The following is an 18,768-nucleotide window of genomic DNA, read 5'->3' as shown; positions in this document are numbered from 1 at the left end:
TCAATCAGAACAGAGTTGGAAGGGATCTTGGAGGTCTTCTAGTCTAACCCCCTGCTCAAGCAGGAGACCCTATATCATTCCAGACAAGTGGCTGTCCAGTCTCTTCTTAAAAACCTCCAGTGATGGAGGGCCTACCAAGCTGTTCCACTGTTTAATTGTTCTCACTGTTAGGAAATTTCTTCTCCCTTTCCAAAACAAACAGCTTCCTTAGTGCAAATTAAATGATTGTCAGTACTCCTTATCTTCAAAAACCTCCCAGAATCAATGTTTCTGAATATGGCGAAAGGGTGAAAGTTCCTACCTGCCTCTGAACAAAACTCAAGAGACAACTGAATGAACTAACCAGAATGATCTTAGTGAGCACTTTGGGATGTTAAAGAGCAATCCATATGCAAGAGGAACAAATCCGTATGAGCATGTACACAGGTAGTCCTCGACTTACGTCCACAAGTGAGCCCAAAAGTTCCATTGCTAAGCAAGGCAGTTGTTAAATGAGCTTTGTTCCATTTTATGACCTTTTTGCCGCCATTGTTAAATGGGTCGCTGAAATGTTAAGTGAATCCAGCTTTCCCCATTTGCTCGTCGGAGGTTGGCTGGGAAGGTTACAAATGGTGATTGCGAGACTCTCGAGCAGTGCAGCTGTCCAAAATACATGCCAGTTGCCAAGCGCCCGAATTTTAATCATGTGACCCTAGGGATGTTGCAATGGTTGTAAGTTGCAATGGTTGTAAGTGTAAAAACCAGTCATAAGTCACTGTTTTTCAGTCCCGTTATAGTTTCGAAAGGTCACTAAATGAATGGTTGTAAGTCAAGGACTACTTGTGGTATTTCCTTGAACGACAGTAATATTTGAATGGACAGGAAACAAAACAATCAGAGCAAGTAGCATTAAAAAAAAAAAAACAATTACATGGAAGTAAGCATTCTTGGGTGTCTGAAATATGTAGCATAAAAGCCAGAGACCTGATTGGACCATTTCTTCCTTCCACTTTCAGAAAACTCAATAATGGTATAAAGTCTCGTGTTGACATGAATTCTACTTGTGGCGATGGTGGATCTAAAAAAGAAATAGACGGTCCTTATTATTATAGCATTTTTTTTTAATTACTCATTCAGCATTCATTCGTTTTAAAATTTCACATTCCTCTTCATTAGGAATCCTAAACAACACGCAAGCAGCGAAATCAAATCATATCAGAACTGGCAACAATAAAACAGGACAAAGGTTAACAGACTGTTAACAGAAAATGCAGCCTGATTTATAAAAATGAGATTAATATACTACACCAAAAGCTTTTTAAAGCTTTTTTTTTTAAAAAAATCTCTTGGCCGAAAAAGCCTAGCCTACCAGCACTGTTGGCAATTACTGTCTATTGTCCCAAAATGCCCATCTCCTCATACAGGCCCAAAACCTCAACCCTTAAACTATGTGAAGGGGGGGACAAATGGCAAGTATTTCTTCTTGACCAGAAGTTTTCCCATTGTTCCAAAGCTTTAAAAAACCCAAACAGATGTAAATTTACATTTAACAGCACATTGTCATTGGGAGACAGCAGTCAGTAACGTTTTATATACCTTTCTTAGTGCTGCCAGTATGCATATCGTCATTATTTGGCCCTTGTCCTACAAATGAACTATTGACCATCATTAATTCTGTTATACATTCATAATTATATCCTTAGTGCACTCTAGAAAGATTCAGTATACCTGATGGATTCAGCAAGATTCCAGATGGCACTTGAGGAGTATCCCAGTGACCTGGGGAAATATTATTTTTAATTTTAAATTGTTTTCAGTACCTGATATATGATAGGGATGAGTAAAACTCACTGATTCAAAACTAAAATATTGCATAGAACTCTGGAATGCTCTGTTCCTCCTCTGGACCAATCTGAACTCCTCCTGAATCACTAGCAGTTTTTCTAATTCAATTTCTATAATTTTGGATGGGAATTCTGGAAGGAGAAGTCCAATAGATCTGGAGAACTTCAGTTTGGGAAAAACTGCTGTATGATTAGACACAGTACAGGTGTCCAACTCGATCGTGTCACATAATGTATCGTGATATATCACGATGGGTTTTTTTTGCCTTTGCGCAGCCGGGGTGGGCATGGCCTGTGTGTGACACATCAGGCCCACGGGCCGCCAGTTTGACAGGCCTGCCAGGGAGTCCTTAACTTATGACTGGTGTCTTAGCAATTGTTCAAAGTTACAACCAACCACCCCAGAGCTACTTATGGCCTAGTTTTGAAGTTCCAATGACTGCTCTCCACACATGATTGCATTTGGGGTGCTTGGCAACCAGCTCACATTTATTATTGTTTGCCGCATCCAATGGTCATGTGACCACAATTCACAATGTTTTTTGCCAGAAACAGGCATTTATTTCCTATTTCCTGCAAAAATAAAAATACCAATTCAGAACAATGGGTCCTCTCAATGGGCCCAGGCTATTTCCTGTGTGGGAAACATGCTCATTAATAAGGAATGAAGAGCCACTGAAGGAAGGACAGTTAAGCAACAATCCCCCACTTTTATTAACTTATTAAGAACATAATAACATTGCTTCTTATGTAAAAATATAACTCATGAGAACAGATCATGTTTTATGTCTTATTTGTGCAGAAATACTGAAAATTTGACTATATAAAATTATTTAATCAAACATGGAAGCTGGCCCTGAAGAATGTGAGGTATCTTCAGTTGCTATAGATTCTCATACAGAAGGAACAACCTTGGGATAAGAAAAAAAGAAAGAAAAAATGTAAATCAAGGCCAGCTACCTGCTAATGGGACACTCAGATGGATGAGGACACTATGATTTCGGTCAGCAGAGGAGATGTTTACAGTGTAATTGCTGCCTGAAGATAAATTGAGGCACAATTCTGGATTCCAAGAATCTGTAGTAAAGTTAAGATTCGTCTCGTGACTGAATTCCTTCTGATACCAGCGTAGACCCACTAGGTGAATCTGTAACAAGAAATGCATAATTAAACATATCTGACACTGTGAATTATGCTGTGTGTATGACACTAATGGACAATCTAATCATACTGAAAAAATGTCCACTTTGAGAAGAAACAATTGAATACAAGGCATGATAAACAAGCAGCTTTCCCTAACCTGATGCTTCCTGGTGAATTGGAAGCCAACATGGATCACTCCAAACAATCTGGAAGGTATGGATTGAGGAAAACTGGGCTAAATGTATACAATAACTGGCAGGGGGGGGGGGAATCCAGAAAGCGTCAAACTAGATAACAATAGCAGTACCACTTAGATCTATATACTGCTTCATAGAGCTTTACAGCCCTTTCTAAGCAGAATCAGAATATTGCCCCCAAACAATCTGGGTCCTCATTTTACCAACCTCAGAAGGATGGAAGGCTGAGTCAACCTTGAGCCAGTCAGGATCAAACTCCTGGCAGTGGGCAGTTAGCCTGAAATACTGCCTTCTAACCACTGCGCCACCATGGCTCTTGATAATAAATAATCCATGCACTGAACCTTATGTCAAAACTCTTGAAAGTGATTTGTTCAGATTTCTGGCGAGAGCAGTCCACCAGGCAGAGAGGAAAAGGTAAAGAAAGGTCGACTTCACAATCCATGAGTATGCATGGATAAACAAGTTAAAGGCTGCATCTGCAAATCATTCAACAGGCCCAGGAAGTCCACTCCACCCTCACTTTACATTTTTGTACATTGAGAGGAAGATTGCCTTGTTCTTTAGGTTTATTAAAGTTGGCTTGTGCTATTGGGTTGTGTAGTTCTGCAACATCTGAAGGGCCCCTGCTTTATACCTTAGAGGCCTGCTCATATTTTCATACACTTTATCACAATCTACGAAGAGAAGAGGCATAATATAACCGTTTTTCATAACAAGCACAAGAATACTTGTAATTATATGCTACCTGACAAAAATACTTCAGGGAAAATACATTTAAACAAATCTATAAATCTATTCCTTTGCAGGTAGTTCTTGACTTGACTAGTCACTTTGCAAGTGTTGGAAGTGTTGACGTACCTGGAAAAAGGAAATTATGACTTGGTTCCAATGGTCGTCCCCACCCCTCACATGGCTACACTTTGGGTGCTTGGCATTTATGGATGCCTGCAGTCACTTGACTGTGTTTTATGAGAGTTTTGCCAGTTCCAGTTTTTGACTAAATCACACCATAGTGGTGGTTTGCTTAATGACCGCTGTGTTCGCTTAACAACCACTGCAAAAAAGGTCATAAAATTGGGTTGGTCGCATGACAACCCAACTGATGACTGAAACAACATACAACCATAATGGGCAGGCTCCATTACAATCGTATGTCAAGGACTTACCTTAGTTCCACTTCGGCTTTTGAAGAGGCAGCTAAAGAGCTACCAAAATCAACAAAGCCTATGAATCTGAAGGGATAATGGGTCAACCTGTGTATTTGAGACAACAATGTCACTCTTGAAACTTCACCATCAAAAGAAGTGTGAAAAAGATATTTCTCAAAGCTCTTCCATGACTTTCCAACTGTGCCAAACTTACTAGGTAGGTTTCCTCAGACTGTCTTCTTCCTGGGGCACTGTGCCATTTAATACAGGTGTCATTAAATATGGAGATATTGTTGAATATTGTCTTTTCTGGAAAGGAAAAGGGAAGTGGAAGAAGCTGAATTAAATACTTACAAATCTTATTTTTATTGGAATGATTTATGAATAAAGATAGTCAATTTATATATAAAAACAGAGACCTGGGACCAAAACACCTGGTAAGTTAAAGCTACTCTTGTCCTTGATTCTCATAGGTCTTTTCAGATCAAAACACTGCAATGCAAAGAGAATGTTACTGAAATATAATTCCCAAGATTATAGCCAAGACATTCCCTATTGGCTGCTTATCTTGCCTGATTACTTCTGGGGCAAAAGAAACTGCCCTTCCTGTCTCTAAATATTCCATACAGCACACTTATCCTCCAGTCCTATTTGTTCTTTTGTTCTATGGCTTTCTTAGCCTTTCTATGACTTTATATCCTTTTATTATTTCAGCACACTATTTTCTAAGCTAAAGTATATTTTAATCCAGCATTTGACAAGCTTTTTCCCCTCTCTGAATCCTACAGAATTATTATTTTTCCTGATCAGAAATACTACCTGTTTTTAAAGTAACATTTCTAACACCAATCTCTTCTTGTTCAATTTCCAGTTCTAATTTCTTTGAAGCTTCATTACTTCATTGTTGTTGTTCATGGTGCTTTAACTTCACAATTTTTCAAGATTTCTTCTCAATCCATAGCCATCCCATGTAACATTTAATTTTAGTACCATTCGCTCATTGAAAGTTGACCACAAATTTTAATTTTTACATTAAATTAATGGGTTGATGTAATGCATTCAGTGATTGCATTCTCTGTCAATTACTAAGTAACAATTAACTATTAGACAAGAAATAAATATAAATATAATATCATATAGCCCATTTGCATGTTTTCTGCAACAAACAACCTTGCAAGCTCAGATAGTACCAAGGATTGTACAGTTTAACATAGAGCTACAGATATTCTTTTTTCTTGGAACTACATATGGGCATCAAATGCTTCAGAAAGCATGCAAATGAGGGAAATTTGCATGTAGGCAAACTTACTCCTTTTGCATAAATATCTAAACCCACACTCAATGGCACTGAAGATGTTGCCTATAAAATGTCTGCAAGTAAACAACCAGTTTCAGAGAATATCAAGAACTCCACAATTCACCATCCAATTTTGCACTGTAAATTACACCATATATTTCAGATAATTTAAGGAGCACCTAGTTAATTAATTTTGGTTGATCTTGAAAACCACTGACATTGTTACTAGGAGGTTATCAAGATGTACCAGGACTATACAGTGCATTGGAAAGTTCACAAAATATCAAAGAAGTCAATGGCAAACCACAGGAATAAAGCATGATTAAATGCAAAACATTACATTTATTTTTTAATTTTGTTAGTAAAAAGTGTTCATATTCTTTAAACAAAAACAATGTTGCTTGTTAAATCTTATTTGCTATCCACCAGAAGTGACAGAATTGCAAAACAATGTCTGTGTTGTTTGGAAGCACTATATTAATAATTCCTATAGCGTGATTCTTATCATGTTCATTATAATTTTAAGTCAGGAAAAAATGCTTTTTTTCTTGAAAATTGCCTTAGGAAATATTCACACTACAAATGAACTGATGGAATAGTTGCCACCTTTCCCCCCAAAATTCTAGAAATCACAGTCTTAGAAATAGAATCTAAAGCTCTCTAAGAGACATAGACTTCAATTTTCAAAGGCAATTAAATTATTTAAAACTGCTCCAAATTGTCCAGGTATGTAAAAAATCAAATATGAGATTAGCTTTACACATACAAATTTAAGAGCAAGGTTCTGCTCCCTCCCAGATTGTTTCTGTACCTGTTTGCTTCTAAACCACTTTGTGTCAGTGTATATATATTTCAGAAACACATTTCCATACAATACAAACATTTTCCCCCCGAGAGAAGTATTAACATCAATGCAATATTCTGGGGGGAAAATGAACTTCCTCTTCTTTCTCATTATCATAAGATCTGGAAGAATAGTTTGTGTTCCACAATAATAATTTAAGGCAAATTTTCTGTTTATTATTAATGGTTAATATTTTCTAGAAGTACAGAACCTACCGACCACTGGATGAATTACTGAATGTGCTATTCTGACCCGTAAACGCAAATTAATGGAGTCTGCAATAATTTCCACAGTGTAATTTGCGGGTTGGCGTAATTGCAAACACACATTTACAGCTATTTCAGTGGCAGGAGGTTTGATCAACATATCAGTTGTTTCCTTTGATTCATTTCCTAGCATCAACATAGTAACCTGTAAGCAAAAAGAGAAATGAATTCTAAAAAGCAAGGTCTATCTCTATAATATAATATTTAAAAATTTACAATTCCAAGACTCCAGAGAATTCTAGAGATTATAGTTCTGCAACAGTAGCATCACAATATAGGTTCCCAAAGTTATTTGAAGATAAAATTTATGGCAATTGATTAAATTACGTGACACTGAGTTGGGCTCAAGTTTTGATACATACATAGATGAATGCTCACCATCTCTTTCTGTAATCTGCTTAATCCCATCCATTTGCTATTTTTCCCTTTCATCAAATTGTCTCAGCCTTGTCAAGCATAGCCACTATTTTCACATCATCTGCCCAAAAGTTCACTATAGATTTCTTCCCTTTTTGATCCTACAAGTAAGGGTAATCGTGTCAGAAGCTCATACTCCTGCAACACTCCCAGAGCTACCGTCATGACACTCAACCCTCTCACCAGGGAATGGGGCAAATTGCTGAGGCCAATTCACCACGGCCAACTCACTGCGGGACAACTCACGGTGGGACATTTTAACAATTCAATTTAACTATTAAAAAATATTTCAATTTTTGTCATTCACATTTCATTCTGTCCCTCCTTTGGCATCCTTTCTTTAATTATTCTATTCCACCATTTCTTTGATATTAGTGTAACTCTTGTCCCACAACGAGTTGTCCTGCAGCGAGTTGTGTGGCAAGTTTCTTATGGTGAACTGGCCACAGCGAGTTGGCTCACCCTGTCCACATTGTAATCCTCTGGGAGGGCATGGTAATTAAAGGGTTTTATAGTGTAGATATCTATTTTATAACGCTGAAGATAGCAAGAAACTAGAGCAAGATAGTAAATCTGGATTAAAAATGGTTTTGTTTTACCAAAGCCTCCCAGTTTTACAAATATCTCCAGTAAATTTACAATGAATCCAGAATAATGCTATCCATTACCCAGCTAGAGAAAGTCATAGCCAACCAGATAATGTTATTTCAAAAAATTATTTGCCTTTATTACTAGCATTTTAATAAATGTTTATACACTCATACCTACAGTAGACTGTCTGTATTAAATAACAAAGACAATTTTATCTTTCAAAGACAGAAAATATCAAATGTCTCACGAACTTGATAAGTCTCATTTACTCCAGCGCTTCCATAATATCTCTTCCATGATACACAAGGATGTTTCCATGTAACATTAACAAAGTCTTGCACTTCTACAAGACAAAAACAACCCATATACATTATTTAGTAAAATGACTTAAGAAGAAGAACATTAAGAAAATTAAGAAAAAGAAAATTAAGAAAAAGAAAAGAAAAATGCGACTTCAGCAACAGAGTGGTCAATGTCTGGAATACTCTACCTGACTCTTCCCCAAACCCCAAAAACTTTAACCTTAGACTGTCTACTATTGACCTCACCCCTTCCTAAGAGGTGCCTACCGTCCCTGTCCTATTGTTTGTTTTATTTTTCTTATATGTACCCATTTCATATATTCATCACTATGTATATACACCTATTATCTTGTAAGCAATTGACAAATAAAAATAAATAAATAACAATAAATAAAAAGAAAAAATAAAAAGTCATTTATCAATCCATTTTCTTATTTTTATCATGTACTGCTAACCAATACATGATAATTTCATTGTAAATTAAAATAGCAAGAATGTAAGAAGAACAATCAAAGCCTTATCTTGTCCAATCTCCTGGGGTTTTTTTCTTTTTCTTTTTATGAGCCCGGTGCTGGTCCACAGACCGGGTTTGGGGGCCCCGTGTCTTAGATAATGCAAGAGTTTGGAAACCACTTCAAACTATTTTCATATTTAGGAATACAAAGTTCAAGTGGACTTTACTGCAAATCAAACCAGATTAAACAAAAAAACCCAGTAGCTATAATATAATCAGTAGTATTTAAATGCAATATGCATTAAATACATAACTTAAAATCACATTCTGCTTCAGTTCATAAATAAGCAATTCTTATCTTCCAAATCACTAATCTAATACATGATATCAAACTCCACAATTTCTTCCAGATCAACAAGCTCCAATAGACACAGATATATGGCAAAATAAAAGCTTCACTTTCCCTCATGACAATGAATGTGAACCAAAAGGTTTCCTCTTAATTATTAAAAATGAAGCTCTTGCAAGATATTGTAGCTCCAGAAGAAACATATTCTCTTAACTTTACATTATGTCCCTGTGCCCAGTTTACTTTCAGTCTGCAATACTGGATTTATCATGTGTGTGCTGTTAATAAAGAAGGCCACTGGATGTCAGCACTGTTCTATTAAAATGCAAGACCTCAAAACTGTACCATTAAAAACTGAACAATCCTTCTTTTCAAACTAGCCTTATAAAGAGATTAAGAAGAAGGGTGACTGGGTGACAAAATCAAAATGTTTAGATAGCTTTAAGCAAAATTTTAATGGAAATGTTATGCTTGGGTCCAAGAAGTTCTTGAGCTATTAACCTTATAATGGAACCAAAAGATACTATTGAAAAGGGAAAAAAACCCAACTAAATGAAATTGAAACAGCCTTTAAGGTAGATTTAAAGACTACACCTTATAAGAAAGAGATGGAAATACTGGATTTACAAATGAAACTTAAATATGAATTTAAAAAATTAAAAATACATGAATAATAAACCAAAAGAAAGATGTGCATTTTTTTTACACTGGGTTTTGTGGAATTCCTGGAACTGTTTCAGTGGAGCTGCAAAAGGATTTTAATAAAGATGACAAGAATTCTGAGAGAAGAGACAAAGATAATATAAGAAAGTAGATGCTGGAATTTTATTGCTGAGGCTTAAAGATCATTGGTGGAAAGAAATAAAAATACAAAATTGTTTTATCTGATTGCTGTTAAAATAATGGCCTGTTATCTCTGGTGATCTTTAATGGGGGACTTTTTTGACAGGAATTGGATGATGAGTATTAGTTTTGGTATTGTTTGATATAATGGAATGGATTAATTTGTAAAACTATCTTTTACACAGGGGTGGGTTTCTACCGGTTCTGTCCACCTTTGCAGAACTGGTAGCTCTAAAGAGCAGCAGACATAGAACCGGTTCTATGTCTGCTGATGTTTTTGCCCACCTACCCACCCAGGCTCTTACCTGATCTTTATTTCCTGATTTTTCAACTTCAGCTGCCGAATGAGGCACAGCTGCAGTTAGAAAAGCAAGAAAAGAGGGCTGTTTCAAAGGCTGCTTCTCTGCAGGCAGCTGCTGATGACGATTTACAGGCGTGAGGCTCGCAGCCTGCAGGGAAGCTCGTAAACCCCGAACCGGTAGTTAACCCTGTTGTATCCCACCCCTACTTTTACAATATGTAATTGTTAATTGGGATTGGACTTTGATTATTGGAAGAGATAGTTAGAGGGAATTTGCTTACGAGGGGAAATATAAATATTTAAGTTGTTATTTCTGTTAACTCTTCGTGGACTTTTCCTGATTAATAAGAGTATAGATGGGTTTATAGAAAATCAGGTCAGGTATGGAATGAAGAAGCTTCTTGTATTTTAAGAGACAGTGATAAGATGTTAATTTTGGCTATACTTGCTGGAAATGAAGGGGGGAAAATTTTTTCTCCAATTTTTCATCTTTGTGTATGTATGTGTGTATTTTTGTATTAGCTTTTTTTATTTTCCTTATTTCTTAAATGTAATTTTTAATAAAATTATTGGGGGGGAAACTTGGGATGGCAAATGTGTCAGATAATATACTTCATTTCATTGTACTTTAACTTAGTTGTGCCCTTCACAGTAGATCACAGCGTAAATCAATCTTAGCAGAAAAAACTAGTAACTAAGGGTTACCAACCCTGTTCTTAGGATATTGTTATTGAAAATTTGAGACTCAATGCTATAATTTACTACTAAATAATTTTTAAAAAAATAATAATTACAACCTAATCTGATAGCAGATTCTTATAATTCAATATATTATATAGCATCAGGCTATGGGAAGGATTGTTCTACTTCTACAATGTTTGTCAAGAATCTTTTTGTTTTTACATGTATAAGTTACTATGTCCTTATGCATCTTAATTTGAGACTGTATAGGCCTGCCTTTCCTAAACTGTCCAATCAAATTACCACCTTGAGGATGTTCAATAAAAGATAGATATATCCTCAAGTCAAGCTCAATGCTTGATGATTAATATGGAGTAATTCATGTATTTTCTTTTCAGAATGTCTTTTCTATTTCACAGTCTGGCCTCCAAAATCCTACAATTATCTGGTGATTTTCCCTCAAAGCACTAACCAATTCTAAAGTAGCTTAGCTTCTGAATCTAAAAAGAACAGTCAAGTGCTACCAGCTGATCACACACACACACACACACACACACACACACACACAGACAGAGAGAGAGAGAGAGTCTACTCTAAATTAACGCTGGGGAACTGGAAGATCTCTTAGAAAAAATTGAAATTGTAGCTCAGATATTTGGGGAATTGAAACAAATCGCTTCTGTTCTTAGATCAGGAAAGACCTGTAATATTGTTCTCCTTCTGTTTTCAGAGTGATATTCCCACTGTAACACTGTGAATGTAACAATGAAATAAAATAAATCATATACACAACTTCTAGAACAATCACACCAAGGATTTCCTTAGGCACTTACTTTTACATCTTAAATCCAACATTTCCCAAGATCCATTTCTGCTGCAAACAGAATGACTTTTTGTCCCTGTGGAATAGAAACCTTTCATGCAGTTGTATTCTACGGTACTTCCTGGATGAGTAGCCCCATTCCATATCATGTTTGAGAAAGACAGTACAGGAGGTTGGCCACAGATGATTTCTAAATGGGATCAGAAGGAATTTTTATTAAAAAAAATACACTTTGAAATATTGTACTACACATCATGAGGGTTTATTCCTTTATTTTAAATGGATTCTTTTTAAGAGTCCAATATTTAGACTGTGTTCTATAATTTGTCCCAAACTCCCAGTAATTGTGGCAAGCAGGATGAGATAGAGAGACCACTACTATAAAACTCCCTGTTAATTCCTAATCAATGGATTATAATCAGCTTGAGAGAAGAATAAGCTTCCTGATTTGGGGATTGGATTGGTTTTTAAGGATAAAGTGGAAACAAGACAATAAGTAAAATGAATAATATCTATGAAAGGTGCACCATTGTCTGTAGTTTACAGCCCAGTTCTGAAGACCCTAATTTTAGCCTCATTTAGACATTTGTTATTTGGAGCCTTCAAAAGCACCAAATAAACTCCCCTGCAACCAGTGTCATATCAGTGGCGCTGGGTACGGGTGGCAAATGCACGTACATTCAGCATAAATGTCTGCAGCATTGAAACCACATTGGGTTTCATGTGAAGCGATGGAGAAAATAGTGTATGAACAGTTGTATATGTGAAGGCTTCCATGCTGCAAACGCTTACATTCATTGGGTAGATGGTTGCAGTAGTTAACAAACTTAACAGTTAAACAATTAATGTAATGTTGGCAGGAAAATATGGTTGTCTGGATAAGGAACGTCTGCCTACAACCAAAGATAAAAATGGAAACTATGAATCAGCCATTAGAATGGAGGGGATGAGAATCATCTACCAAAAATGTACTTTTCATATAACCATTCTGATTCTAAACTAGTTACTGCTCGTGTTATCAGGAATAAACAACTTGAAATAATAATGAGACATTTTCCCCCCAGAAAGAAATTTGTATTTATGATGTAAAAGTAGCCTTTGGTACCATGACAATGGACAGGATGTGGGCAAGATCACGTCACTATCTAGTGGGGAATGAATTTTCTATTTTTTTCCTATTGAGGAGAGTGTTTTTATATATTCAAAATATTAACCCTATGTTAGGATATATGCTGCAGTTTTCAGCATTACTGTTTCAAAAATTGTGTCATCAATTTTGGACAGTATGGTAAGAAGGAGCTCCAGAGGCAACAGAAAAGGAATCGGATATGATCCTGGACTTGGAGCTGATTTTTATTTACCCGTAAAGAATATTTGAATAAAAGTAACAGATAATATATTTACCCTTGCATTCAAAAGTAATGTTTTCCCATTTGTGAGATATTGTACATTGTGCGAAATTATGTTCTCCGAAAGACTGAAATCCATCCTTGCATTTATAGTATACAGTACTGCCCAAAGTTGTGCTGTTATCCCAGATAATGTCTGCATTTGGCAGCCACGGTGGTTTTCCACAGTCTATTTCTAAAGGGGCAGGAGATAAAACAGAAATAGGAGTACTGAAAACTGAATGCATATTGAATAGTTTAATAACAATCTACCACATGGATACATGTTCCTCTATTGGCATATTCTCTGTATGATGTGTTCGTGTCAGTTTTAAGCATGATTATCCATTTCATAGGACAGATAGCAGTCTCAAGCCAGTTGACCTATTAAGTCTCTTTTAAAAGGGGGTATGTGTTCCATCTGCAGCTTGCACAAGTTGCTAGCTCAGGTACAGAATGTCCATCTTCTCAAACAGATTACATACATTCTCAATACACACCCACAAGTGAGGCACAGTCTATGAGCACACTTATGCATTCATGGCCAGTACACAAGGAGTCAGTTTTCAACCCTTCCCTCTGTACTGGAGAGAAAAAAAGGATAATTGATAAAAGGCCGTGCATTGTGAGTGCGAGTGTGAGGTTTCTCCCATGGCCCCCAGCTGCTCTACTCATGAGAAACCGCAAGACTTCCATCCTGCAGTCTCCTCCAGAGGAGCAGCTGTTTGGAGCTCAGATAGGCGATCTCTCCTTCTCTCCCTTATCTGGAAAGACTTTCACTGACCAGAAATCACTGCTGGCCAGTGTTCACTTCACTGATCTGCTATTTTGGAGACAGCTGGCCCATCACAGAACCTCACCTAGGAATCTCAGATTATTTTAAATCTTAAAGCAGAACCAGAGTAGAGAACAAAGTGAGGAGTTGAATATCAGGGCTAGGAAAAAGACATAACTTACACAGTTTTTCTGAGATTTTGATTAAAGTACAGGGAAATAAGCAGAAGTCTGAGGCAGAAAATTGTGCTAGAATGTACCTCTTCGTGTGCTGCTTGTTAGCCCTTATTGTTAGCCCTTATCTTCTGTTTATTTCTTATAGAAATAAGAAATTTTAGGTACACTCAGCTTTCCTTTCTATTCCTCCCTCAGGATGTGACCAAGATGATTTATTGTTTTCTTCATTAATATCTTGTGGTCTGAAATATAGCAATAGCACTTAGACTTATATACTGCTCCATAGTGCTTTACAGCAGGGGTTGCCAACGTTTTGGGCCTCAGGGACCACTAAACTCATAATTTTAAATCCCGGGGACCACTAATATGAATTTTGACTGATGGTGGCTTGCTGATGTTGGTGGGGGAGAGAGAGAGAGAGAGAGATTTGATCTAGCCTCTCTTCCTCTCCCCCTCCCTCGCACACACACACACACACATACACACACACACACACAGAGGCAGGGGTGGGATTCAAATTTCTTAACAACTGGTTCTTGGCCGTGGCCTAATTTGTGGGCGTGGCTTGGGAGTCATGTGACTGGCTGGGCATGCCTTGTATGTAAATATTATAAATACTTATGTAAATATTGAATTTTTTATAAAAAAAGAGCAACTTACCCAAAATCAGGCAAAGCAGGCAGGCAGATTGATTTGCTCACAGAATCACAGATTCAGAGATCTATCTTTCTGCCATTGGCTATCTGTGTCTGTCACATAAAATTTGCTTGCAAGCAAACTCACAAAATTAACTCACAACACACCATGTATGTAAATATTGAATTTTTTATTTAAAAAGAGCAACTTTTACCCAAAATCAGGCAAAGCAGGCAGGCAGATTGAGTTGCTCACAGAATCACAGATTCACTTAGCAATCTGTGGCTATCTGAGTCTGTACTGCTTCAATCCTAAGGGAAGATCTAAAGATAAAATAGAAAGCAAGAAATCCAATGGTTTCCTGCTTTCTAGCTAATCTAAATCTCCCAGCACAGCAGAACAGCTGATGGTCGGGGGGGGGGGGGGGAAAAATAGCAACTTAGCAGGCAAATTTGCCAGGTAAGGAATGAGTAGGCGGGGAGAGTTCCCGCGGGCCATGTGGGCGGTGCAGCCTTATGTTCCCGCGCAGCCTGGATGAATTGCTTTGGAGGGGTCCTCTGGGGGTAACATTTCTCTGCGGACCACCAAAATTTTCCTGCGAACCACCAGTGAGCTTCAGACCACCGGTTGGCAACCACTGCTTTATAGTACTTTCTAAGTGGTTTACAGAGTCAGCATATTGCCCCCAAACAATCTGGGTCCTCATTTTACCGACCTCTGAAGGATGGAAGGCTGAGTCAACCTTGAAGAGGTCAGGATCGAACTCCAAGCTGTGGTCAGAGTTAGTCCACAATACTGCATTCTAATCACTGTGCCACCAGGGCTCTAATATAATCTAGAAGCTGCGACTCTTCTAATCTTGTTTTTTTCCCCATTTTTACCTTTTAGTCATCATAATAGGCAACACAAAAACTGAAAGCCCTAACAGTCACAGTTTAGAGGGAGAATGCCAGGATAGACACACAGCAGAGTAGAAATGGTGGCAGTATGAACTACCAAGTAACTGAAAGCTGAAATCCGGACTAGGATGTGAAGTCTCAGAAGGTTTCTGAAAGAGGAGATTCGATTCTAAAAGCTCAGTTGTGCCCATTACTTCAATAAAAAAATAGTATAAAGAGTTTCAGAAAGCTGCATGAAATATTCTGAAAGTAGCTTAACACAAGTCATATTCAGATACCATGTTATGAAATACCTATTATGTTTTATTAGTCCTTTCTTCTAATATAGCTATAATTAAATATTGGGAAAATTCATTTCTGTGGTGATTAACCGCAACTTGTGTAAAAATTGGTTCTCAGACTGATAAAAATTCAAATGACTGTTATGTAAACAGCCAGCTGTAGACTTCTCTGTTATCAAGAAAGGGAGCTATCATGCTTTCAGTTCACAATAAGGCTGCGAGAAAGAGATTCAAAAAGTCTTTTTCCTAATATACACTGAAAGAAATTGGTTCCACATTGAAAAATTAGTTTCCTTGTTGGAATTCTTATATCCCTATCCCTTTCATCTGAATAAATCTTGCTAAAGAAAACTCTGTGAGAATTATGTTTGGGAAAGAATCATTTTCAGTTCAGGCAGTCTGTCATATTTGGATCTATAAACAATTAACTGTTGTTAAAAAGTTAATGTTATGATCCATCAAAAAAAGGCAGCATCTAAATTTTAATTGAGCTGCACATAAAACCATTTTGCACATATTATAAGTTGACAATGCCCTGGGTCTATGACTAAAACAAATTCCAAAAAGGTCATAGAGCAGTTGTGTAACAACAATAACTGGTATGAGGAGGTATGCTTTATGCATATTTATTTGTTTTCTTTATCTGTATTACATTAAAAACAATCAAAAGAGCTATTTTAATATCCTTTCAAGACCAGGAAAGGGTGTGTTTTTTTCTTTAAGCTTTTTTGATACGGTTTTAATCCTATTAACTATTTTATGCAGCTTTTGTGCTTTATAGGTTATACATACATTTAATATTTTTCTTACTTTCTGAAAACCACTGTGAGAATATAATTGAAACACAGTATGAAAACAGTATGTAAACAAGCAAGCCTGGATCAGTATGTCACAGCAAAAGAGTACCCAGTGAGACATTCATTAAAATTAATCTAAAAATAACACAGTAAAACGTGTTTTTAAAAATAAATACAAAAGATAGAACTGATGTTATCATTAGGCAAAGTGAGCCAGGAGAAGAAAGAAAAGGAATGATCATAAAGAGACAGCACAATTTCAACCCTGCGAATGGGACAGGATTGTCTACTGTGGGAAAGGTAAAAGCCTCTATTATCACAGAGAGATGCTGTCTAATGGCCAGCACTGAACTCAAAATCAACTGCCAAATCATTTTGCTTCTCTAGGAGAAATTTTGAGGAAATCTCTCCTTTGTGCTATAGTGTTAGGCTAGCCTAAGTAGCAAACAATCAAACAACAGCAAGTAGCCAAAATTAGTGCAGTATCTTAAAACAGGAATGTTCATGCTTTGCGGCTTTTAAGACTTGTTGGATTTCAACTCCCAGAATTCTGGGGGTTGAAGTCTACAAGTCTTAAAGTTACAAAAGTAGGACACCCCTATCTTAAAACATCTATGGGGAAAAGCTGCCTTTCCCAGTACTGAATGCATGTTTTTGTTTATAATCTCTACTCCTATTATATAAGAATAACTTAAGAGACAGGAGGTATGTTCATTGCTTTAAGTTATATATTAAAAAGGAGGGATAAAAATCCAATAATAATAAGTAAACTTTAAAAAATATCTAGGGGACTTGGGGAGCATTGCGTAGTTTTCCTGGATAGGTATAACACAGAAAATTATATAAAGTTGGAATTATATAAAGTTGGCATTGATTTCTGTGAGGTTTAAAGGAACTATTTTTTTTTCAAACGGACTGACAAGTCATTACTCTCATTGGAACTCTCAATATTTTCTCATTACTCATTACTCTCATTCTCATTACTCTCATTACTCTCAATATTTATCAATAGATTTTTCCAATGCTCTCTTTACCTTTACACACCATATCTGCACCTTCCCATTTTCCTTTGGCATTGCAAACCCCAGCTGAGTTTCCACTTTCAAGGACATAATTAGGCTGACAAGTATAAAGAATTTGGTTTCCATAAGTGGTTTTATCCACAGCTGACAGAGTGTTTGGAATATAAGGTGGCGGTCCACAATCCACAACTGCAGTAAAATGAAAGGAAAAATAAATTTGAGATTCTTTTCCTCAAATACTTTGACTTCCCTAGATCTATCAACTGGAGAGGGAAGTGTTCCTTGAGAGAAAATATAAAACACCAAGTCTCATTTTCCTCAGAATCAAATCCTTGAAATGCTGCAGAGTGAAAAAAAAAATTGGAAGAATCAGATAATTAATCAGAAAAGCAACTTTGAAGGAAATGGCATTCTCTTCCCATTTTTTTAGTCATTACCCATGTGAATAGGTTTCTTCCCTACTGGGTTCAGATCTGTAGCAGACTGAGATTTATTGTGAGAAAAATATTGCTTTCTTTGGTAATATAAGAAAAAATAAATTAAAAATTAGATTACCTGGGTTTTTAAGACATTGTGTACTTTCTGCAGTTTTAAACCAATGTATTCTAACTTGATATGATTAAATAATTGATAATCAGTAAAAGCAAGAAATGTGTTACTGATATATGAGAATTGCAAAGCTTAAGAACAAAATGAACTGATAAGGGAAAAAGAAATAAGCACATTTAGTGTGGTTTATTCTGGCAAATCCAAAGAATAAATAAGTAATATATTAATTTTAGCAGATCTAAGTATTGTGTCATAAGAATGATCCATGCAATGCCAATACTATAAAATACAATATATTTTATTGCTTCTACTAAATAATGCAGATGTAAATTTAACTTGCACTAACATTCACTTTTTAATCTATTAATTATATGAGATTTTAAGAGAATCAGTAACAACTGCATTTCACTCACCAAGTTTAAAATATACTCAATAAAAAAGTCCATCACCAAAAATTAAAACTAATTGTACCAACTGCACTTTAAATTAAATGAAAACAGAAAAAAATAGTAATGAGTTATTATTGTTGCAGTACTTACCTATACATTTTGTGCCATCATTGGGAATAAATGTTCCATGTTTATTGGAAGCCTGGAAGCCTACATGGCAAACACAGTAATAGCTTCCATGTGTGTTATGGCATACAGCATGCTCTCCACAAATGCCAGAAAGACATTCGTTTTTATCTGGCAATATTTTTAAAATATATGACAGAGATTAATCAAATTAATAAGGAGTACAAATAGCATTATATAATAAGACA

At 36.3% G+C, this 18,768-nt stretch overlaps 1 protein-coding gene across 4 annotated transcripts in view; it reads right to left on the bottom strand.

The window, feature by feature from the left end:
* Positions 1-18,768, bottom strand: part of SUSD1 (sushi domain containing 1) — a 34,961-nt gene that overhangs the window by 9,232 nt on the left and 6,961 nt on the right. For 2 of the 4 annotated variants that reach the window (XM_026672310.2, XM_087957583.1), the window contains exons 3-12: positions 18,545-18,691; positions 17,469-17,645; positions 12,887-13,066; positions 11,493-11,672; positions 7,981-8,072; positions 6,671-6,866; positions 4,529-4,623; positions 2,784-2,970; positions 1,708-1,758; positions 964-1,057 (exon numbers count right to left, since the gene is read on the bottom strand). In XM_026672310.2, coding sequence (XP_026528095.2) covers positions 964-1,057; positions 1,708-1,758; positions 2,784-2,970; positions 4,529-4,623; positions 6,671-6,866; positions 7,981-8,072; positions 11,493-11,672; positions 12,887-13,066; positions 17,469-17,645; positions 18,545-18,691 — 1,399 coding nt within the window. Of the gene's footprint in view, positions 1-910; positions 1,058-1,707; positions 1,759-2,783; positions 2,971-4,528; positions 4,624-6,670; positions 6,867-7,980; positions 8,073-11,492; positions 11,673-12,886; positions 13,067-17,468; positions 17,646-18,544; positions 18,692-18,768 lie in introns of all 4 variants that reach the window. The other 2 variants (XR_015747992.1, XM_087957584.1) reach the window with 2 other exon arrangements.

This window comes from Notechis scutatus, chromosome 2, assembly GCF_049901735.1.
Source record: "Notechis scutatus isolate UNSWTSFEM ecotype Mainland chromosome 2, rNotScu1.2, whole genome shotgun sequence".
Classification (NCBI taxonomy): Eukaryota; Metazoa; Chordata; class Lepidosauria; order Squamata; family Elapidae; genus Notechis; species Notechis scutatus.
The sequence above is the reverse complement of the archived record's forward strand: the minus strand, read 5'-3'. Positions and strand labels throughout refer to the sequence as shown.